Below are 23,974 nucleotides of genomic sequence, written 5' to 3'. Positions count from 1 at the left end.
TCCCGTTTCTGCGCCGTCCTCTACGGATGCCGCTCGCCGCGTGTGGCTGTTGAGCACTTGAAATGTCACTAATGCAACTGAGCAGCTGCATTTTTAATTTTATGTGATTTTAATTAGTTCAAATTTAATTAGCCATGTGTGGCTCCTCTGCTGGAGAGTGCAGGGCTAGAACTCAGCTCTGAAATGAGAAGAGGAACCATGTGACCTCTCCATGAAGCACAACGAACCAGTCTCTTATCAGAAATGGTAGAGTCAGTCTGATGATATCTAAGGTTACTTCCAAATCTAAAATTCTTCTGCTCAGTGAAGCAGCTCGCAGGGTTGCAAGTTAATAATCCCTAAGTGTTTCCTGAGCACGCCTGTGAGACTTGAAGATGGTGCATCAGCCACTCCGTTCAGGTTCTCCCAGTTGAGTGAGCTCTGGTATTCAGGGTCAGAGCTGGGGGGCAGGTGCCGGGGAGGTGATGCATGCAGTGCCTGAAGTACCTGGTGTAATGTGATGAGCTTAGCAGACACGCTGTAAACATGGGGAAGACTTAGCCTCTGTACCCAGTGCTGGGGGACTCGTGTTAAGCCACACATGCAGACTGGCTCACTCTTGGATGGGACCAGACCCGTGTAGTTGGACAGTGACATTGGAGTCAAACCTAGGCTGGGTTGGACCAATGCCGATGCTTGGCTCCGTGGGCCCATCCTCCTTGGTGTCTTGCGTAGTCCAGATCAGATCCTGCTCCTGGCGGGGGGCTGCTCAGCACCCAGCAGACATTCTGTGCGCCTAGGCTTAGACCTGTCCTCACCTGGGTAACACACCTCATCACCCCACGAAACAGCCCTCTCCACAGGATAACCAAACCCACACAACGTGTCTTACCAGGTGACAAACTCCCAGATACCCAGCAGCCGATGGAGATGTGATATTTTCAGAGAGCCAAGCTGTCTGGCGTTTACTTTTCAGGGTTCTATCAGGAGCTCTCTCTGCCTTGCCTCCATGCCCTGGAGACATAGTATGAGCTGTAGAGCTGCAGCCATTTTCTTTGTTAAGAAATACACAGCTGTTCATCGTCCAAGGTTTTGTGGATCTTCTACTCCATCCCAGACACAGCCTGCTACGACCCTGCTTAGATCGGAAGACCAAAGCCCCGGTTCCATCTCCGAGCTGACCACCGTGGAAGAACTGGCTGGAGCTTCCGCTTACAGCAAGAAGGACCCTGCAGCAAATCTGTGCTGAATGATGCTGTTGACCGCTCTTGATCACATTAAGAAATGGCGGCCGCCCCTCTCGGGCAGCCTGGATTTATGAAATACTCATCAAGCTATGGATTTTAGTATTTCTGTTCATATTCTTATAGAGGAACTTCTAGACTAAGTGGAGAGAGGCAAGCAGCCTACGCCACCTGTTGCTCTATTTATGTCTTTATGTTGCTATTACAGCTCCTACTACTGTCTGTTCAGGACAGTTGTTAGGGTTTTCTAGGGAACTGGGTCAATCACTCTTCCTCGCCTCCAGCTTCATAGCTGGTTGAGAAATAGAAATGCCGAATTTGTCTAGACTTCAGGCCTGCACATGACAAGAAGAAGTCTGCAGGGCAGAGACTCACCCAGGTAGTAGGCACCTGGAGGGACCGGCCTGCTTCAGGCCCTGTCCAGCACAGCATGCGTGAGGGCAGGACCCTCATGGACAGTTAACCTCCCTCCACGATAAAGGGTCAGAGGAGGAAGGTTTCACCATCTCAGCTATGAGATAAAGCATCCCTCTTTTCCTGGGGAGGGGGCAGGTAGAGACGATGGCAGGCACGTCCTCAAGACAGCAGGAGCATGGTGGGCATTTCTGTTGTGATGTGAGCTGAGGCAGACCATGGGGAGAGGGTGAGAATGGTTCTTCCTATAGCGATTATTGGAAGAGAGTCTGGGCCAAACTGACACATCCAGTCAGCGGTTTGTTGAGTGTATACAGTGTCAGGCCCTGTGCTAGGTACTGAATGTATAATGATGAGTAAAAACAGATACAGATTCTGTCGCTGGGGAGCCCGCAGTCTCATGAGAGAGGCTGACAGTAATCAAACAATTGCCCTAAGGAATAAGTGAATAAAGAAGAACACAAGGCACCAGTTTCTCCTGCCATATGCCTCGTGCAGGCAGCACCTGTCATGGAGATGGCAGAAATGTCACTTTGAATTAAAAGATAAAGCACCTGCAGCTCCTCAGATAAAAAGTACCAGGTGCTGCCTACACATGAGGGCTAGAACAGCATCAACAGTGATACCAGAACAAAAACCAATATAGAAGGGAAATACCCAACAGAGTAAAATCAAGTCTGTTACTAGCAGCCAAGCCGGTACTCATTTTAGGTACAGCACCTTACGTCACCTGTGATGGGGTCTCTCTGTACATACTACAGAGTAAGAAATTGACTTAGTTAGGGGCAACATGGAAAGGGTTTTGATGATCATGAAGGAGTTTTCCCCCCAAATAGTTCAATATGACAATAGCTGTGACCAAATATTCCTGTCTCATTATAGGATTACATTAGATTCAATAAAATAACAAATTGTCGTGCATGGCATCATCAAATTAAAAGGGATATTTTTTCATCATTTTGCCTTCTGTCTGAGGTCTCTGTTCTGGATCAGAAATCCTCCATCTGTTTTTGACTCTGGGGATATGGTGAGAGGCAGTTCCAAAGCCCTGGCCAGTAGATTAGGATTTCATACTGAGTTCGTGAATCTAGAGGGAACGGGTCTGTTTTAATCCAATCGATAATCACAGTAGTCCTCTTTATATTTCATCCTTTGCATCCATTACTTTGCTCAGCTTCCCTTTCTAACACATGGGATAAAATTGGACCATAAGAAAACTAGGCCTGTTCATGAGATGACAAGATAATAGGGTGTCCAGAGTTGGGGGGTTGGTGAGGGGAAGACATTGCAAAACCAGCTTGCCTGATTCCCTTGCTGTCCAAAAGACGCAAACAAGTGGGAATTGTATCTGTATCTTGTGTGTCTTCACGGACACAGAATATTTACATCAGCTTTCATTTTGGGGCAAGCACTACTTCCTCAAATGTGTCCACTTCAGCGCAAGGATCTTCCCCTGACAGGAAATCTTACAGGATCCGGTCATTTTTAAATCAGTATTTTTTTTGTTTGTTTTATTTAATAAGGGAAACAAAATGACTGTCTAGGGCGCAAGGCAGATCTTGTGAGTTCTGACATGACCTCGTTGTTCCTCATTACCCCTGATCAGGTTACGAGAGGTACAATGCCATGAGAGCAGACCCAGCACTTTGCTTCCTGGAGAAGGTTGGGATGCCAGACGAGAAGTCCCTTTCTGCAGAGCAGGGTGTTACAGATGGAACCTCAGACATTCCCGAAAGGTGAGACGCTTCACGGGCCAACCACAGTGTGACTTGTCGCGCCACGAATCTCTGACCGCATACATCCAGCACTCTATAATAGTCTCTTCCTCACGGTCTGACATCTCCCTTAAACCTGAACTGCCTTCCAGAATTGCTGCTTTGGTTACATCCTACGATGCCTCAGGCTTTTCCCTTGAATCCCAAACACTTTGAACCAAATACCAGTTGCTGTCCTTCCTGAGTTCCTCAAGCTGCCCACCATCCTGCCTACTCCTTAATCAGGCTCGTCTGGTCAGAGGATTCTCAAGGAAGAATTCAGACCTCTCATAACTTCTCATACTTGGCAGAAAGTTAAGAAGCGGTACAGCAAGTTCAGGCTTCCTGACCTTGAAGTGCCTCAGATGAAATTCCAGTGTTATTTAAAGATTTCATGGTCCATGAGTAAGGTGGACTTAGGAGCCACTGCTTGATGGCCATGGCATTCAGGTCTTGTCACTGGGTTGTGCGCAAAAAAGTATGGAAGCATCCCCTTTGTCGAGTTTTAATTACTTTGGGCATAACTCCAAAATGTGTAAATTCATAGGAAAGCTAAATAGCGAAAAGCTGTGGTTTTCATATATGTATATATTTGGAAAACATCGCATATATCTCTTAGCTTGTGTTTGGTAAGCTTTTGGCCTGATCTTCCCCCCCAAAAGTAGCATTTCCTGGGGCCACGGGCAAGCCTGGACATGAGGGTGCACAATTCCAGGCCCCCTAACCATGTGCTAAGGCTGAGAAAAGGATGAAATGCATTTTCCATCTGCCCTTAGCTCCTGGTGAACGCCCTAGCTATCGTACCGTTCTCTGCCCCGAGGATAATAAAGAGGCATTCAGAGAGATACTAACAAATGCCCGAAGGACCAGTGGTGTTAATGTTGGGCACACGGGGTCAGGGAAAACACCACCTGGGGGAGGTACCCGAATGTGGCTTACAGCTGGTATCTTTGGGGGTGGCTGTTCTTTCTGTGGTTAAGCAATGAAGGTAGGAGGCTCCTTCTGCCCCCAGGGCCTGAAGAACAGAGAGAAGAATATTTGAGACAGGAATCCTTCAAAGTTGATTTTACCAGGGATAGTGAAAAACAGGTAGGCATCAGCAGTAGTTAAGCTCACAAAGGAGAAGATGTTAGGCAGCTAATCTAGGGACGAGCAGCTGATGGTCCGGAGGGCAGTGTCCTTTCTCAGCAGGCACAGCAGAGCTCCCTTTCAAGGAAGTGACGGCCGCTAAATGTGAGGAGCGATTCTGCATCCATGGCATCCTACTGTGGGATCTGGGGGTCAGCACATCAGGACTCTTAGTTTGCATGGCTGTCTCATTTGAGTGGAAGTCATTGCTCGTAGAAGTTGTAACACTGGACAAACCAAGATTTTGTGGCCTGTGGGGAAAGGGATCTACTAATACTCTCTTTGGTCAGTGATTCTGGGGGATTTTCATGCAAGCATCCTAGTTGCAAAATAGCTTCTCGATGGTGTGTGATGCTTTTTATTTTGTTTTTAATTTTATTTAGAGGCAACACAGATAAAGAAGACAATACGGAAGATAAAGTAGATGGCCTCCAGAAACAAATGGTGAGTCAAATGTGTTGTGTTTGTAATCCACACTATCTTTAATATCAAGAGAGAAACCCCCATCTTGTTATATTGGTCTTTGGGAACTTGATTGCATTGCTGCAGTTGCATTGCATTTTCCCCAACAGTTTATTGTAAAAATTGTCAACTCACAGACTGCGTTGCCCTTTTATTCTAATGAAACTTTTGCTTTTGAGGTGACTGTAGATTTTAGATGGAATTGTAAGATACAATACAGGGTGATCCCGTGTACCTTTTATCCAGTTTCCCACCAGGGGGACATCTTGCAAAGCTATGATACAATATCACAGGCAGGATGCTGACATTGACAGAATCAAGATATAGGACATTTCCACCACCACAGAGATCCATCATGTTGCCCTTTTATAGCCACATCTGCATCCCTCCTACCTTCACCTCCTTTTTAATCCCTAGCAACCACTAACCTATTCTCCACTTTTGTAGTTCTGTCATGTTAAGAATATTATATAAATGGAGTCATACAGTATGTAACCTTTGGGGCTTGGCTTTTGTCACTCAACATAATGCCCTGTAGATTGATCCAGATTGTTGTGTGTAATGATAATTCATTCCTTTTTATCACCGAGTAGTATTTCTCCCTTCATCCATTGAAAACATCTGGGTTGTTTCCAGTTTTTCACTATTGCCAGTACCTCTGTAAACATCTGCATACAGATTTTATGTGAACTTACATTTCCGTTTCTCTGGGGTAAATGTCCAAGAATATAACTGCTGAGTCATGCAGGGGTAAATGTCCAAGAATATAACTGCTGAGTCATGCAGGGGCAAATGTCCAAGAATATAACTGCTGAGTCATGCAGGGGCAAATGTCCAAGAATATAACTGCTGAGTCATGCAGTAGTTATATGTTTAGTATTTTCAAGAAACTGACAAACTGTTTTCTAGAGTGGCTGTACCGTTTTACATTCCCACCAGTGAGGTATGAATGATCCACTTTCTCCTCATCTTCACTGGCTTTTGGTGTTGTCACTAATTTTTATTTATTTATTTATTATTTATTGGCTGCATTAGGTCTTCATTGCTGTGCGCGGGCTTTCTCTAGTTGCGGCGAGCGGGGGGGGGCGACTCTTCGTTGCAGTGCACGGGCTTCTTGTGGTAGCTTCTCTTTGTTGCAGAGCACGGGCTCTAGGCACGTGGGCTTCAGTAGTTGTGGCACACAGGCTCAGTAGTTGTGGCTTGTGGGCTCTAGAGCGCAGGCTCAGTAGTTGTGGCACACAGGCTTAGTTGCTCCACAGCATGTGGGATCTTCCCGAACCAGGGCTCGAACCCATGTCCCCTGCGTTGGCAGGCAGATTCTTAACCACTGTGCCACCAGGGAAGCCCCTCTGTTCTATTTTCCTCTTTTTCTGGGTATTTGGGGTGGGAGCTTAGATTACTGATTTGAGACTTTTGGGCTTATTTAATGTATGCATTCAGTGCTATAAATTTCCCTCTCAGCATTACTTTAGCTAGGCCCCACGATTTTTACTATTTATTATAAATAGTAAAATTTGTTGTATTTTCATTTTCATTCAATTAATTTTTTTCCCCTTGAGACTTTTTCTTTGGCCCATGGATTATCAGACGTGTGTTATTTAATTTCCAAGTATTTGGAGATTGTCCTATAATCTTTCTGGTTTTTATTTCTAGTTTGATTCCATTGTGCTCAGAGAATACACTCTAGTATTTCAGTGGTTTTAAATTTGTTAAGTTATTTTTGTGACCCAGGATATGGTCTCTCTTGGTATATGTTGCATGGGCACTTGAAAAATATGTGTATTGTGCTCTTGTTGGGCAGAGCGCTGCATAAATGTCAACGCAGTACTGTTAGTTGATAGTGTTGAGTTCTTCTGTATTCTTGCTGATTTTCTGTCTAGTTGTTGAGAGAGGAGTATTGAAGTCTCCAACTATAATTATGGATTTGTGTATTTCTCCTTTCAATTCTATCAGTTTTTGCCTCACGTGTTTTGCAACTCTGTTGTCTGGTGTATACACGTTTAGGATATGTCTTCTTGGTGGGTTGACTCTGCTGTCAATATATAATGTACCTGCTTGTGTCTGATAGTTTTTTTTTGCTCTGAAGTGTACTTTATCTGATATTAATATAGCCACTCCTGGTTTCCTTTGATAAACGTTTGCATGATATAACTTTTTCCATCCTTTTACTTTCAACCTGCCTATGTGAAATGAGTTTTCTGTAGACAGTATTTAGTCAGGTTATATTTTTTAATGCACCCTGTCTTATAGTTGGTGTATTCAGCCACTTACATTTAATGTAATTATTGATGCATTAAGCCTTAAGTCTGACATTTTGTTTTCTCTGTTTTTTTATTCTCTGTTTTCTTTTTCCTGACTTCTTGTGGGTTATTCGAAACTTTTTTCTGATCCCTTTTTTGATTTATCTATGTTGGGTATGTTTTGTTGTGTTTTTTTTAAGTTTCTTAGTGGTTATTCTAGATATTTCATTACATATACATAATATATCACAGTCCACTGGTATCATCATTTTACCAGTTCAAGTGAAGTATAGTGTCCTTACTTCTAGTTTTGTCCCTTTATAATTGTCTTAAATATTTCTTCTACATACATTTAGAATCATATCAGACAATGTTATAATTTTTGCTGCAATTCTGAAATATAATTGAGAAGATTCAAGAGGGTAAGGAACATCTACTGTATTTTTATTTACTTTGTTCTTCCTGGTGTCCCAAGATTTCTTCTTTCTGTTGAGAGAAATTCCATTAGCTGTTCTTTTAGGATAGGTCTGCTGTTGACAGTTCTTTTATTTTTCCTTCATCTGAGAATATCTTAATATCCCCTTCATTCCTGAAGGATATTTTCACTGGATATAGGATTCTGGGTTGACAGTTCTTTTCTTTCAGCTCTTGAAAAATGTTGTGCCACTTCCTTCTGGCCTCCCTGGTTTCTGATGAGAAATCTTCTGTCACTCAAGTTGTTTTTCCCCTTAGGTAAGGTGTCTTTTCTCTGTTGCTACTTTCAGGATTTTTTTTTTTCTTTCTTTAGTTTTCAGAAGCTTAACTGATTTTTGTGTGTGTGGGTTTCTTTGAGTTTATCCTGTTTGGTGTTTATCATCTTCTTGAATCTGTAGGTTTGTGTCTTTCACCAGATTTGGGGAGTTTTCAGCCATTATTTCTTGAATTCCTTTTTCCTCCCCTTCTGGAACTCTGATGGTATGAATGTTAAATAGTGCCACTGGTCCCTGAGGTTCTGTTTTTTTTTTGTTTTGTTTTGTTTTATTTTGGCTGTGCCTCATGGCTTGCAGGATCATGGCTTGCAGGATCATGGCTTGCAGGATCATGGCTTGCTGGGGATCGGACCTGGGCCACAGCAGTGGAAGCGCCAAGTCCTAACCACTGGACCACCAGGGAATTCCCTGTTTAATGTTTTTTTTAATCTGTTTCTCTCTGTTGGTCACACTGGGTACTTTATATTTTTCTGTCTTAGAGCTCACTGATTCTTTTCTCTTTCTCCTCCATTTGCTGTTGAGCCTGTCCATTGTGTTTTTGTTTTTGTTTGGTCTGGTTCATTTCATTATTGTATTTTTCAAATCCAAAATTTCCCTTTGGTTCTTCTTTGGATCTCTCTTTCTTTGCTGAGATCTTTTTCTTTGCTGAGATTTTGTGTTATCATTTGTGGCAAATATGTTCAGAATTCCTCATTGAGGACTACTTTAAATTATTATGTCAGATAATTCTAAGATCTCTGTCATTTCAGTGTTAGCGTCTGTTGATTGTCTTTTCCCATTCAGTTGGAGATCTTCCTGGTTCTTGATGTGATAAGTGATTTTTGATTGAAACCTGAACATTTGGGGTATTACACTGTGAAGCTCAGGATCTTATTTAAAACTTCTGTTGTAGCTGATTGCCTCTGACACCTCTTTGCCGGGGAACGGGGCGGGGTGGGTGGCAGAGTACATCGCCTTTTTACTGCTTGGTGGGAGTGGAAGTTAATGTTCCCAGTCAGCCCCTGAAGATACCCAAGGCAGGGGTGTTTCTCATTACTGTTGGGCAGGAATGGAAGTTTAGATCTACACATGGTCTTTGCTGACACCATGGGTGTTGGGGACCTTATTACCAACCTAGCAGGGATAAAAGTCCCAGCTCCCTACTTGGCTTTTTGACACCACCCAGCAGGGGAATGGGGAGCCCTGTTACAGCCTGGCAAAGGTGGAAGTCTAGAGTCCACCTTTAGACTCTAGAGGCCCACTCAGCCTTTGCCGGCATGGATGTGGTGAGCAGAAGTTTTTTCTGTGATGCTGAGCTGAAGTGTAGCACACCTTGTCTTAACATTTTGTCCATTCCTAGCTTGCCCTTTTCCTAGTCCTTCACTAGAGAGAGCAGGCTTTTGCTGGGGCTTTTTTTGTCTGTACCCTTTGTCATTTCCAGATAGCCAGCTTCTTTACCTCCAGATCTAGGATATATAAGGCAAGAAAGAAAACCCAGGAAACTCACCACTGTGTCATCTCATGTGTCCCAAAGTCCCTGGTTGGTCTGCCTTCTCTTCACCTTTCAGAGTTTTCTTAGGTTTGTTTTATATATAATGTCCAGGGGTTTTAGTTGTAAATATTGTGTGGAATAGGGAAATATGCATCTTCCCAGAAGCAGAAGTCTATATTGCATTTTACAGATGAGTTTCTAGGGCTTTGCATAAGCAGACCAAAACCTTACTAGGGCCCCAGCACTATTTGACCACATTTTCTCTGGCTTTCAGTGGAGCAAATAAATCTGTTAGAATTTCATGGGTTCCGTATCCCAGAGGTTACTGTAGCATTGTCCTCGCCTGACTCCATTACCAGAATAATCTTTCTTCTCCTCCTGATCACCAACCAAAAGTTTTCAATTCTCTTCTTTTGGTTCTAGTTTGGAGAATGGTATTTACCTTGGTTTCCATCAGCTCTGATTGCTATAACAGTAACAATGACATCACTTTCCCAAAGTAAGAAATAATTATTTTTTGAAGATATGTTTCCATATCTCCTTGAGGTTTGTGAAGCAGTAGATTGAAACAAATCAGCATGAAGCTTCAGACCCTGGACCTGAAGGAAGTTGGGTTTGGTCTTGACAATTAAAATCTGAGCTCTGCCATTCTGGTAGAAGCTCTGCCTAGCTTCTCCAGTTACTTCCTTTGTCTGGAATGTGGGATGTGTTTTCCCATGGAAATAACTTGAGTACCAAAGAAATGAAAATAGTACCGTAAATTCATATGGAACTTTACTCTTTCCAAAGCACTTTTCCCATTTGTTTCAGTTGATCCTCACCTCAGCCACGTGAAGTAAGAGCTTCAGGTGTTATTGCCCTCATGTGAGAGCTGGGGAAATTCAGGCCCAGGAAGTTAAAGGACATTGCCAGATTCTCACAGCTACTAGATGATAGCGTTCAGACTAGATATTCTCTAGATATTCTGGCTTTTTTTTTTTTTCTGATCAAATATTCTTTTCATAGTCAAGAGAGTAGGAAGTGTTTTAGCTGTACGTACACACCCCTTCTCCCAGCAGCATCCTCTATGAAAAGGCAGCCCGCAGACCAACTGCAGGCCAGACCCAGCTCTGGAAGCTGTTCATGGTAAAGTGAATTATGCTTAACTCATGCTTACTTCAGTCTTGGAGAGATCTGGGCACTGAAGTGGGAGTTGTGGCAGAATTGGTAAAATAACTCAAGTTTCCTTATAGTATGGTTAAACTCCTCTGGGACTCCTTTTTTTTTAAATTCATTTATGAAAGTAATGCCTGTATTATTTATTTTGCTCTTCAGATCCCTAAAACCTGGGCTATAGAATATAATCAAAAGCAGAAGGAATGGGGAGTGCCTTTCCCAGATTTTGAGGTGAACAGATTATAAACAGATTAAGATTGACTTCTAGTCCATGTGCTAGAATAACAAATGTAGAGGAACAGCCAACATCTGAACCAAGCCTGCTCCCCACACCCCGGCCCTTGTACTGAAGACACTGGTTGGGTGTTTCCTTCTCCCAGTTCTGTTCTCAGGCAGATCAGCAGGTTAAGGAAGCCCAAAGAGCGTATCATCCATCACTAAGTTAATTCACCTGAATTAAACAGACCTGGGCATAGGAGGGGGCCTGGTTGGTAGATGGGAGAATCTCAGCATTGCAAGGACTCTGACGCATGTCTGCATGGTCTCAGTGTTCCATCCCTTCTACGACATCGCTGTGGGGTCATACCAGGCAGGTGTAGGTGCTTCCAGGAATCCATGAAGGGAAAGGGGGAATGTGCTATCTTCCAAGGAAGCCCATTTCGTTGTTGGGTGGCATTTCCTTATTCTGACCCAGAAATCTGACTCCCAGTTGGTTCCATGGACTCTGTCTAGTTTTCTTCTGGTCCTGCAAAGAGCAAAACTGTTCTTACTTTCCTCTCCGATAAGACTAAAAAATTTTGAGACCAGCTAGCTACCGTAATCTCTTTAAATCTCTTTTCAGGTGAAGGCTAAAAAATTTTGAGACCAGCTAGCTACCGTAATCTCTTTAAATCTCTTTTCAGGTGAAGTATCCTTAATTCCTCTTTCTTCTTATCATGTTGTCTCCAGACCCCTCGCTACTCTTGTGCCTTCCAGAGCTCACTGTGCTGTTGTCCTCTTCAAACGTGGCAGCTGGAGAACCACAGAATGTTAGAGGGACATGTGAGATGATTAGTCTACTCCCTTCTGCCACCCTTTCTCTTTAATGCCAGTAGCGCTTTTGATTGGTAAACAATTGCAGCTAGAGTCAGTGGACATGCCTTCTAAAGCAGTTAGTCAAAAAGTTTACTTGTGTTTGGGATGGTCTAGAGCCTAGAATGGTAAAGGAAATCGTTCTCTATCAAACCTAGCAGGCAGGGAGGTTACCATCTCCTTTAGCTGAGGTAGTAATAAGTAGCGGCCCAGCTCTGCCTGGTGTAGTCCTTGTGTTCTAACCAGCAGTCTTGTCCTCGCTCTGCAGCACTTCCTACAGCAGGTGCTCTCTGTAAAGGGAGGGTGAGTTCATATGCACAGTGAACTAGGAAGAAACTCCTGCAGGGAAACTTAATGCCTAAAATGGTCAAATCCCACTATAAGAAAAGTTCAATGAGGAACTGAACAATGACTCTATTATGAGTTGAGAGTTTGAGGGGTCTCTGAACTCAAATAGAGATATTTGAATGTAGATGGAGTACTTCCACACTTACTTCCACGCTTACAAAGCACGTTTCCCCTTCAGTTAGGCGTTGTTCTTATCCCCATTCTAGACGGGGGAAGCTCAAATGGTTATAATGAGCTGCAAAAAAAAGTCATACTCCTCAAGGGCAGTGTCTGCCTGCTCACATCTTTTTCTAAATCCTGCAGTCTTTCCATTATAAAATCCTTGAATTTTGTGTTAATGACATTTGATATGTATCTACTTTGTACATGAAATTTATGAAGGTAGTAGGATGCTTGATTTTTCTGCAAAATGAAAACTGTTGTGGGATTTTTTTTTTAACTGCGCCTTCACGCATCCTGTTACCTCTACACAAAGAGTTCTTATATTCTCCTGGCGAACTCCTGTGCTCAAAAGTCACCTCTCAGATGTCCTTCCCCTACCTGATTTGGGCCATGCAGAATTGGTGACCCTTTCTGGTTTTCCCACTGTGTTTAGGAGCACTCATCACACTACATGGCCAGTATTTATTTTATGTCTCTTATAATGGCCAGAATGTGGGCTCTAGAAGGATAAGGACTGCATCCTTCCCACTGTCAGAGCTCCTGAACCCAGCGCAGTTCCTGGCAAACAAATGTAGGAAGGCAGCTCATCGCCGCTCTTTTGGCCCTGGAGTTTTGTAAGGGCTTAGAGGAAATTCCCTGGGTCTGCAGGTCTGTGCTGCCGCGCCACTGCCTGCACCCACACCCAGACCAAAGAGGGGACGCAGCCGGGCCTGGAGGAGCAGCCACAGGCAAGGGGGATCTGCTGTTCTCAGATCAGGAAACAGCCCTGCATCCTCGGCGGAGAAGTGCCACGCGGGAAACTAAGTTACACTTAGTGACTGACAGTGCATTTGATTCAACCAGGTGTGTCTTCAGCCACCGGAGGCAATACACCCCAGTGGTTAGAGCTCCTCGTCTGGGGTCAGGCCTTCTAGGTTTGAATTCCATCTTCACCACTTAATAACTGTATGTAGTATTAGATAAGATTATCAACCTCTCTTTCTACAATTTCCTTCTGTCTAAAAAGGGCCATTTAGTCGTTTAGAATGAATAAATGAAAAACGCACGTGAAGTACTCAGTATAGTATCTGGCCATTTACTTACCTGTAGACTGCTGTTGTTATTGCTGCTGTTTGCCACTGTGTCATGAAGCTATCCTTAGAGAGCACACTTCAACTGAAAGATAGAAACGCTGAAGGATCCTCTAGCAGTTGGGCCTGTACGTGGGTATCTCCTCGGTGCCGGCTGCCGTACGTCGGGCATTTGCTTTGTGCCAGCATTTGGTTATACGCTTTGCATAATCAACTCATATGTGCCCCACGATCACCCGTAAAGTACTGTTGTCTCCATTTTGCAAATGAAGAAATGAGCTTGAGAGAGGTCGAAACACCTTGCCCAAGGCCAGAGAGCAGTGGACTGTCAGACTCCAAACGCAGGCGTGCTCAAGATGGAGAAACTGCAGGTTGGAACTAACCTGTTGCCCTTACTTTGACAGTCTTACTTGTCAGCACTCTCTGAGACCCTGCCCTTGGAAATGATTGATTCATACTTCTTCCAAGATGAATATTTCTTTCAGATTGATTCACAGAGGCAGAAACTAGGATACTACATGTTCACATGTAGACTTCAGAGGCAGGGCTTTCCATGTGCTCCCTGCGATACCGGTCTGTCACACTCACATTAAATTGGTTATGTGACCACAAGATTATGACATCTTTTTCACTTCGGCTGCTGCTAAGCCAGGTCTTCTCCTTTCTGTCAGTGATAGAGAGGGGACCTGCCATCAAGAGAGAGCAGGAGACAGAAAGGCATTTACGGCTTCCAGAATCTTTCCTTACTTGAAGGTTTGCCTAAGGCCAACAGAAACTGTTAGGGAGGGTGGAAAGGAAGCCTGCATGGCAGGTGTGCCTGCCTCACATCAAGCCCGGAGCTACCCCTGTGGAGTCGGTGCCCACGGCAGCCACACATCCGTTGTAATAAGGAGCGTGGTAGCCCTGGCGCCTGACCCCACATCTCATAGTCTGTACAGCACTTCTCAGTCTAGAAGTGTCTATAATTACAACTTTCAGCATTCTAAGGGTCTTCACGGGTACTCTAAGAATACCCAAAAATGTTCTCTATGGCAGGAAGGATGGAAGGCCTGGTTGTTGGTTTTTGCTTGCTTTTTAACTACCTAAATAGTGGGAAAGGCTGCTTTGGCATATTTAAGTGTCACTCCAGAATGGTACAGTAGATCAGCTTGAAGTTCCTTCTCTTCACTGGTATTACATGGGCAAAGAAGAGAGATTAAACTAGTGTTCTCCAATTCTAAATATGTTGCACTCTCTAAATCAGATTTTCAGCCGGGACTCTCTTTTTGTTCTGTTTTGGGCAGCTCAGTGGTTACAGTATAGGTTCTCATCAGACTACCATGTTTGAAACCCACCTCTGCCCCTTGGTAGCCATGTGACCTTGGCAACTTACAGAACTTTCTAGGGCTTGTTTTCTGCCTCTGTAAAATAAGGATAGTAATACTTTCTACCTGGGGAAGCAGTGCTGATGACCAAAGGAGATAAGCCGTGTAAAGGGTTTTGCACAGTAACACATAGTTCTCGGTAACGTCAGCTATTACCACTACTCTAGTAAGAAAGAAATGCATTCAGAAAATGAATCCCTGCCCCTCTGCCTTTCTCAGGTCCTTCCCCGGTATTAGGGGCCTAAGAGAGCGGTTTGAATTTTAACTATTGCCGGTCATAGGTGTGTGTCCATCCCTCCTGAACCGAGGTGCTGCTCTCCTGGGCTGTGTCCCAGTTTTCTGTAAAGGACCAGACAGTAAATATCTTAGGCCTGGGGGCCAGTAGCGTCACATCTTCTCACCTCCTTCTTTTTCTCCCCCTCCTGCCCCTCCCTTCCTTCCTCCTCCTCCTCTTCTTCTTCCCTTAAAAACCATTCTTAGCTTAAGGGCCACACAAAAACAATCTACAGGCTGCAGATTGCTGACCCTTATTCTGACAGAATCTGACCCTGTGCTCCACCATGGCCGAAGTCATGAATCCTGGGGTTATTCTCACCTATCATTCAGGTCAAAAGACGCAAGTCAGAAAAACAATAAGAGGGCTTCCCTGGTGATGCAGTGGTTGAGAGTCTGCCTGCCAATGCAGGGGACACGGGTTCGAGCCCTGGTCCAGGAAGTTCCCATGTGCCGTGGAGCAACTAAGCCCGTGCGCCACAACTACTGAGCCCATGTGCCACAACTCCTGAAGCCCGCGTGCCTAGAACCCATGCTCCGCAACAAGAGAAGCCACCACAATGAGAATTCTGCTCACGGCAACAAAAAGTAGCCCCTGCTCGCTGCAACTAGAGAAAGCCATGCACAGCAACAAAGAACCAAAGCAGCCAAAAATAAATAAATAAAATACATAAGTTTGTTAAAAAGTAAAGTTAGTTTTTAAAAAAGATAAAAGAAAATAAGGTAGGTGGGAAAATAGGTGAAATACGTGAAGGGGATTAAGAAGTACAGACTTCCAGTTATAAAATAAATAAGTCACAGGGACGTGATGTACTGCATCGGGAATGTAGTCAGTAATATTAGAATAACTTTGTGTGGTGACAGATAGAAAGTACACCCATGGTGGTGATCATTTCTTAATGTATAAAGATATCAAATCACTGTTTTACACCTGAAACTAATAGGATGTCGCAAGTCAACTTTACTTCAGTAAAAAAAAAAAAAGTAAGTTTTTGTGTTAAAAATGGAGTAAGTTGAAGACTCGCACTGTCTCTTCGCCCACACCCAAACTCCCACATGCTTTGTGTATAAGGAGCCTCTGAAGTTCCATTCCTGAGACCAACAAAGGCTTCATAAAGGAATCCATTAGAGGCAGGTTGACATATACTCCAACTTGGATAAGCTCTGTGCCTGTGATATTACTTCAGATTCTGAGCCTCAGATCATGATTTTAATTTTAAATTCCTGGAGGTTTGTGCCATCAGGTCTCCTGTCTGGAGCAGTCATGTTTTAGGAAAATAGCGTCTATTGCTGTGAAGTAAATGAAGCATAATGAACATGAGCATGACAGTTTTTCACAGCAGAAATCCAAAAATGCAGGCACATGCTTTGTGAAATGACAGTATTAGACTGCCAGTGATGATAGTAACGCAAATATTTAATTCTCAACTAAAAGAGTGTGTGTAAAATGTAGTTGCCAGGGGAGCATGCCAGTTCATCATTCTTAAAGCTAATTCTCTACAGGCAGAATCATTCCACACAATTCCAAGGGGGAAAATGCTTATTTTAAATAAACTGCTTTCTGGCTCTTTTAAGACTCTGTGCATAAGTGAGCTTCATTCATCAGGGACCACCTTGATCTTTGAGATGCTCTTGGGCAGGGGATGTCTCTTGTGCATCTTTATTCCTTCTGTGTAGGGACTGGGTTTCTGAGTTGGTCTCTTCAGAGCTGCAGTTGTGCTGACGGTATGACTTCATTTATCCCTAGGAGAGTTCCAGTGATGGAGGTGATGGCATTTTTGGTGAAAAGAAGGATGACAGCCGGGCAGGTGAGACTGTGTCCTTCTGAAGGCAAAGAAAAGTAAGGTCCCTGTTTGTAGTTATCCTGGAGTTCATGTGTAATAAAAAAGAAAAAAATGCTGTTTTTTAAGGAGGCTCTTTTTAAAAGCCAATTAAGTTGACCTTCGTCAAACTCTGCGGGAGTCACACAGGGAGCGTTAATGTGGCTCTGGCCAGCTTTCTCCACCTGGCACTGAATTCAGCAGTGAAATGAAGTCAGGATGGAGTCTGAGAGATAAAAAGGAATCGTGGTTTCAGTGATTTTTTTTTTTTTCTTTTGAGAAAAGTTAGGGGTATTTGGTTTGTTCTTTCATTTGTTTTTCTGAATTCAAACTTAACGGAGGCTTTGATGTTTGGAAAGCCCAGCTACACAGAAACCCTTAGTTCTAAATGGAGACGGCCACAGAGCATCCACTTAAGCCGATGCCTTAGAGCAAGGCCCTTGAGTCAGTTCTGCCCCCACAGACAGGTACATTTGTACTAGAGAGAGAGCAGAACCCACCGTACCTAAAGCTGCTTCTAAAGTGCAGTTGCAGCCCTTCCAGCTGTGCCTAGCTCCCGAGCTGATTGTTGGACAGCGGCTACTTCCACTAAGTCACTAAGTCAGCTTTAGTTTTCTTTAAACGAAAGGGAAGAACAACAACCAAAAAACCCAGTTGCCTTTGTTTTAGTTCTGTTTGTAAATACTAATATCCTCACTGATGTTTGAAGCCCAGGATGGCTCCGACCCAGACAAATCACCCTGGCCAGTTTCGTCTGCACTCACAGCTCGTCTCCGACGCCTGGTCACCATTTACCAGCGCTGTAACCGCAAGGAGCTCTGCCGACCTGAAATCCTGGGACCAGGAAACCAGGGATACTGGGTCCAGGAAGAGATGTTCCGGAGGTCCTCAGAGATGGATCTCATCAACAAGGAAGCCCAAAAGAGGTAAAAGCCAGTGGCCAAAAGGACGTGCTGAGCTGCCCAATGGGTAAAGGTGACAAAGGGAACCCAACAGCTGGAGGGCAGGTGTGTCCAGTGTTCTCATATGGAGTCAGGTTGTCTCTAGAGTGAATTAAATCCAGCCTCCAACTGCAGTGGTGTTTTCGTGCTGACTGGGGAGTCTGGTGATATCTAGGATACCCTCTGTTCACAGTTCCCAGACTTGTGTGATTTTCCAACCTTACCCTCTTCCCTAAGTTGGACCCCAGTCTCTGGGGATGTGATTTAAACACCACACTAGCATGTATCAGATCATATTCTTTCAGCAGCAAAGTGAATAGTGTGCATTGAAGTTGTCTTATTGTAGCCAACAGTCCTTATCAAGCCTTTGAGAACAATAAGTACCATAAAATGCCAGCCCAGAAGGAAGGAGTTACTTGCCCATCTGAGAATTAAGGTAAAAATGGCTGCCTAAGGCCAGCACAGGCTAAGAACGATGCCAGGAGAGCAAATCAACAGAGCTGCTGTTCTTTGAGTCTTTATATCTCTCCGTCCTTTTGATGTAACATCCAGTGAATTGAAAGAATGCCACATAGTGAATTTAATTATTGATACTTCTGTATACTCCTGGCTTTATGAAATTTGGTAATTCAGGGAGTAGATTTCTCCCATCTAGCTCCAAAGAGAGAACCAGAGCCCCTTCTTCCCTGCTTCTCACTCTTCCACTGACCCTCTCACCCCTCTCCTAGCTGAGTACCGTGCCCAAGAGCCCCTGGTGAAGACTACAGTGGTATATGATAATCCATTTTCCTTAAGTCATTATCTTAATCCTGCAGGATATAAAATCTAGAGAACCTTCGTGTCCTAGGAAAGATTATCGTTGTGGGCAACCTGCCTACGTAAGACCAGGAAGGAAGCCAGTGTGAGATGGGAGTCAGGGAGGTGGGTGGCTGAGGGAGTCTCCTCCCCGCTGTGGACCAGTTTCTCCCTCTGTAAAATGAAGGAAGTGAATTTAAGGGCTTGAAAGGTCCCTCCAGGATTCTGTGATTCTCTGTTGTCGTATGGCAGAATGTTTAAGCATATAGAGTGCTTTTAAATTAAAATCTTTATCTCCCACAAGAGGAAATGAACTAGGTAATTTGTAAAATTAATGAATCAAGGGGACTTCCCTGGTGGTCCAGTGGTTAGGACTCCATGCTTCCACTGCAGGGGGCGCAGGTTCAATCCCTGGTTGGGGAACTAAGATCCCGCTGCTCAGGATGGCCAAAAATGCTGTGCAGTACGGCCAAAAATAATAATGAGAATAAAATAAAATAAAATTGGCGAAGTAAGATCTCAAGTACGCACACATGATTTGAAGGTGGTGGTAGAGGCTGAGGGGCTGCTGTGTTATAAGCCCCTCCACCCAAGTCATCCTGAATAAAAATAAACAGTAAAATAGACCCGCTCTGCCTGCTCTCTTGACTTCCTGGGCTCTCCCAAGTAGGTGCTCAGTAAATAGTTGTTGGCTTTTTTTAACTGAAAAAAAAAAACAAGAAAGAAAACAGCTTACTCTCCTTCTGATTCCCTCTCTAGGTGGACTAGGAGAGAGCAAGCCGACTTCTACAGAACAGTGTCTTCCTTTGGTGTCGTTTACGATCAAGAAAAGAAAACCTTTGACTGGACGCAGTTTCGCATCATTTCCCGTTTGGACAAGAAGTCGGACGAGAGCCTGGAGCACTATTTCCATAGCTTTGTGGCCATGTGCCGCCACGTCTGTCGTCTGCCAGCCTGGAAGGATGGTGGTGAGGACACTCTCTGTCACTATATCCCAGGTGGGACAAGGAGAGAACATGCTTATTTTCAAAGTACAGAGTTAGGTATAACTATAGACGCGGAGCCGACGTGAAGAATTCAGGTAAAGACCAGTGGGTTTTCACAAATCCACGGACTTCTAATCGGGTCCACCCTCATAAAATAAAATCTCTCTCCCAAAATGATGTGATTCCAACGAAAATTGAAATTCGGATTAAAATGTCACAGAAATATTAAGAAACTACTATTAATTACCTTTTCCAAAGTATGCTTTTTTTTTTAAGTCTCATAGAGAATTATCCTACTATGAGCTTTGCACTTTCCTTAGATTAAATCTTAAATGTTTTCTCATGTGTTGACTTGTAGCTGTGGAAAACTAGTGGCCGTCATTTAAACTCCCTAGGCTCCACTAGAGACCTTTTCTAAGAAATTTCTTCCTGGTTGGAATTTGCAGCAGCTTCCTCCTTGTCCCTCTTCAGTCTCGTACTCATAGATTAACTCGCTCTGGACCGTATGACTGTATTCTGGGAAAACTGAAACAAATGTTGAGCCTATTCAGTGTGGGTTCTGGGCTGGCGGCAGCATGTACAGTACAGACACCCCACCTTCTGCCCGTGTGTGGCACACTTAGGCTGTTTTCTTTAAAGCCAGGGAGCTGCATAGATCGGAAGGATCTGGACCTTGGAGTCATGCTGACAAGACCTGGACTGGAGTCCTGGTTCTGCCACCTTGAGCAAGTTAGCTTATCTGAGCCTCCTTCCTCATCCTTACACGAGGATAACGATGGTATAGCATAGAGTTCTTGTGAGAACTAAATAACAGCCATAAAGTACCTAGTTAGAAGGTACCTAGTCCTCCTTATTGACCGGGAACTAATATTTCCCAAACTGGAGTTTTCAGGCTCTTCTTTCACCTTCAGTGGTCTGTCCATGTTTCATAAAAACCTTCCCTTCTCTTTCAGCTTTTCAGTTTAGTGGGGCCACTAAGGCCCTGCCTTGCTGAGGACCCAGGGAGTCAGACTATAAGATCAAAGATGCAGGCGCTCAGGTGGGCAGGAAATGTCCAAGGGCCACCTTAAGTGACAGGCTCTGTGTTCACCTTTGCAGGCCCCCCAGATCCCAGCATCTGCGTTGAACCCATCACTGAAGAGCGGGCCGCGAGAACCCTGTACCGCATTGAACTGTTGCGGAAGGTCCGGGAGCAAGTGCTGCAGTGTCCTCAGCTGCACGAGCGCCTTCAGCTCTGCAGGCCCAGCCTCTCCCTCCCCGTCTGGTGGGAGTGTGGAAAGCACGATCGGGACCTGTTGATCGGCACTGCCAAGCACGGGCTGAACCGCACCGACTACTACATCATGACCGACCCCCAGCTGTCCTTCCTGGACGCCTACAGAAACTATGCCCAACACAAAAGAACCGACCCCCAGGCTCCAGGGAGTCTCTGTTGCCTTTACCAGACCAACTCCAAACTGTATGAATCTCTTGCATACACTCAAATGAGCAGGACTTCCGAGTCCCTTGAAAATGAACCTGAGAATCTAGTGAAAATAGAAGGTAGGGATGATCATCTTGGTCCACCTCGGGGCAGCTTATCTGACATGACTTGTGAAAACTTTATTTCTAAAGTTCAGGATGTCATTTCCATCACCCATGATGAGAGTCTGCTGCCTGAGTCCTTGGAGAGCATGATGTATGGTAAGAAAGCACTAAGCCAGGAGCCAGTCTCTTTTCAGGAGAGCCCAGGTACCAATACCGAGTCCAGACAAGATGCCGTGGCTCTCGCAACAAGCAGAGATGGCAACTTCCAGCCTGGTGGCCACGAGGCAGAAATAGCCTCAGGCCCCTCTTTTATGGATACATTAGAAGCAGGAGTAGCTCAAATGAACATTAAAAATGGAAAACATTTGCTGGTGTCTCTTTCACAGGAAGGGGAACTCTGCTGCAGCGAGGCAGGGCAGAGACCTGAAAGCCTTGGGCAGCTGGAAACCAAATACATAGCCTCCCCTTCCTTGGACCAAGGAAATGAGAGCGGGTTTGTTGACATGTGCAATCTGAGTGTCTATGACTCCAAAAGAAACCTGTCATCAGATCAGCAGTTAATTGATTTATTAGAATGCAAAAGTTTAGAAAGTAAATTGATTTTGGGTCGGAACCACAGTGATGAGGAGGAAGAAGAGGAGGAAAATGAGGAGGAAAACCTAGACCTGGCCGCAGGCACGCGGGAAAGACCAGAGGTGTCGCCTCTTACCGAGCCCACTGCTCGTATGGCAGGGGAGAAGAGCCGCAGCGGCTTTCTTGTGGACGAAGCCAAGAAAGGAAGCCTGGCGGCCAGAAGCCAGCATCCTGGACCGCAGGGCGCTTTTCTTCCCGCAGCCTGTCAGTGTCACTGCAAACACATGGAGAGGTGGACGCAAGGCCTCGAGAATGACCAGTTTGAAGTGGAGAAACCCCAGGGTTACAACCCAGACCCGTACAAAAGCAAAGCTAATAATGTCACAGTGGGGGGCGAGCTCACTGCTGTTCCTCCAGAGCTGTTTCAGGTGAAACATGAACTTTTGAAAGAACCCTGGAAAGAAAGTGCAGAAGGGAAACAAGGTTTCCCTACATATCTGGAAGGGAGTGAACTCAAGGCGGAAGACGTGGATTTTGAGAGTAAAGATGATTATGATAGAGACGGGAACTGCCGGAGTCAAGGTACAGTGTGTGGGATCTTGTATTTTGGATAAGCCAGTTCTCGCGAGACAGGAAGGGCGCGTGGGGGGGTGTTAAGGGTTTTACAGCTTCTGGAAGGGACCTGCTTACACTCACCGTGTTGTTTAAAAGCGAAGGTCACAGGCCTGGGTCTGAAAATGAGGCGGAGTAGCTTAACTCTGATCATTCCAGAAAACTGAGGATGATTGTAGACAATCGTAGCACCTTGGCTGTGTCGGCTGCGTGATTTGGGCAGGGGCTGTGTGCTGTTATATGATAGATGCCAGATACAGTGTGGAGGGGAAGGAATTCATTCTTCCACCAGGTAAAGTGCTACAAACTGGGTTAAAGTAGAACAGCCAGGGAACGCCAAGAACCTGCAGTTTAACGGAGGTGCAGGTAATTTTTCAGGAACGCCACAAAAATACAAATAACCGTGATCTTTATTAAGGTGAGCAAAGACTGTGCCGTTTGTTCACGTGTATGTCAAAACCCTGTGTTGTAATGTCGGTGCGTTGGGTTGAGATTCCTTTAAGTAACTCAACAGAAATAAGAATAGCCAAATTACATGCCACTCAATAAAAAATGCAGATATATTTGATCTTTTTAAATAGGGAAGTCTTAGGTACTGAAGGGATTTTAAAATAGGTGACCCTGAGATTTGTATATCCTTTGCAGGGATATGAATACAGTGATTAGAGATCCTGAGCAACAACAAATGGGTCTTAACTTTTTCACTTGTTGTCTTTATGTCATCAGACCCAAGAGGACATATTAGGTGAACAAAAGATAGTTCTGTTTATCCTTGTCAGAAAAACAAAAAATACCCTGTAGGTGCCTGGCCTGGTGCCAGGGGCCGAGTGATGTTCAGGGATTCAGGCAGGCCGGCCCCTCCCCCCAGGACAGCGACTTCATCTAAAGAGGGAAACCCTGCCCTGGGTTGTCCCACTTCCTTTTTATTTCTGAACTCCCACCTTTGGTTTTAGCCTCGTGATAACTTGGGAAAGGTTTTGAACCCAAATTAAAATGTACACACCAGCCAAGATGAGGACACAGAAACTGAACTGAAAGGAGCTTCATCAGCCTATGGCCCCAGCCGACCCAGAAGGAGCCAGCCCAGACCTTGTCCCAGGCCACGAAGGGTCCCTACTACGTGTGGAATTACATGTATACATTGCTCTTGGAACTCTGTTGTGGGGGAAATCAGCGAGTACTCAGTCCTGGGCAATGTAGACAGTCCAGTGAGGATGGGCTAGAGGAGAGCTGTGCTGGCCTGGACTTCCTCTGGTGGCCGTGGCTTCCGGCTGGGCTGAGCTGGGCTGGGCTGGGAGACAGCAGTGAACTTGATAGGCTTTGGTGAGCATCGCGCACACTCGGCCGGGGGGGTGTCCCTAGCACCAGTGCTTTTAAAGACGCTTTGACGGACCCCAGGGGTCTCCTCCACACATGAGATGTGGGAGAGGTGAGGCAGAGGGGGTTGCCCTATTTCTGAGGATGGAGCTCGGCCGCTGAAGGAGCAGTAACTGGCAGAGCTGTCAGGGCCAGCGCCCGGGCTCGTGGCTCCTTCTCCAGGGTTTTCCCTCACACAGCATTCCGCTTTTTTCTTAAAATTTAAGTTCAGCTTTTCTGCTTAAAGCCTTTCAGCGGTGCTCCCCATTGGATCTAGAATAAAATTCAAATTTTCTGTCCTGGCCTGCAGAGCCCAGCATGTTCCCAATGATCCTGCCCCTCCGCCTCATCTTTGTACTTTTCCCCACTGCCTCCTCATCTTCCTGGTGGTCTCTCCTTTGACAGGTCCTCTCTGCCAGCCTTCCCTCCTCCCAGTCGGTTTTCCCTCTTATTTCCTATCATGACACCTTGTCTCTTTCC

The 23,974-nt window shown here is 44.9% G+C and overlaps 1 protein-coding gene across 4 annotated transcripts in view; it reads left to right on the top strand.

Annotated features, from left to right (window-relative positions):
* The window catches only part of CHD6 (chromodomain helicase DNA binding protein 6), a 211,541-nt gene that overhangs the window by 172,620 nt on the left and 14,947 nt on the right, over positions 1–23,974 (top strand). For all 4 annotated transcript variants that reach the window (XR_016387920.1, XM_022592389.3, XM_089896896.1 and 1 more), the window contains 6 exons: positions 3,244–3,373; positions 4,903–4,963; positions 16,632–16,692; positions 17,414–17,630; positions 19,200–19,408; positions 20,525–22,108. Coding sequence is in view for 3 of the 4 variants with exons in the window: in XM_022592389.3 (XP_022448097.2) it covers positions 3,244–3,373; positions 4,903–4,963; positions 16,632–16,692; positions 17,414–17,630; positions 19,200–19,408; positions 20,525–22,108 (2,262 nt within the window). In the remaining variant the exon portion in view is untranslated. The remainder of the gene's footprint in view (positions 1–3,243; positions 3,374–4,902; positions 4,964–16,631; positions 16,693–17,413; positions 17,631–19,199; positions 19,409–20,524; positions 22,109–23,974) is intronic.

This window comes from Delphinapterus leucas, chromosome 15 (genome assembly GCF_059928025.1).
Source record: "Delphinapterus leucas isolate spDelLeu-1000000601 "Yukka" chromosome 15, BTC_Dleu_Yukka2, whole genome shotgun sequence".
NCBI classification, from domain to species: Eukaryota; Metazoa; Chordata; class Mammalia; order Artiodactyla; family Monodontidae; genus Delphinapterus; species Delphinapterus leucas.
Note: the sequence above shows the minus strand (reverse complement) of the source record. Positions and strands in the feature narration are given on the sequence as shown.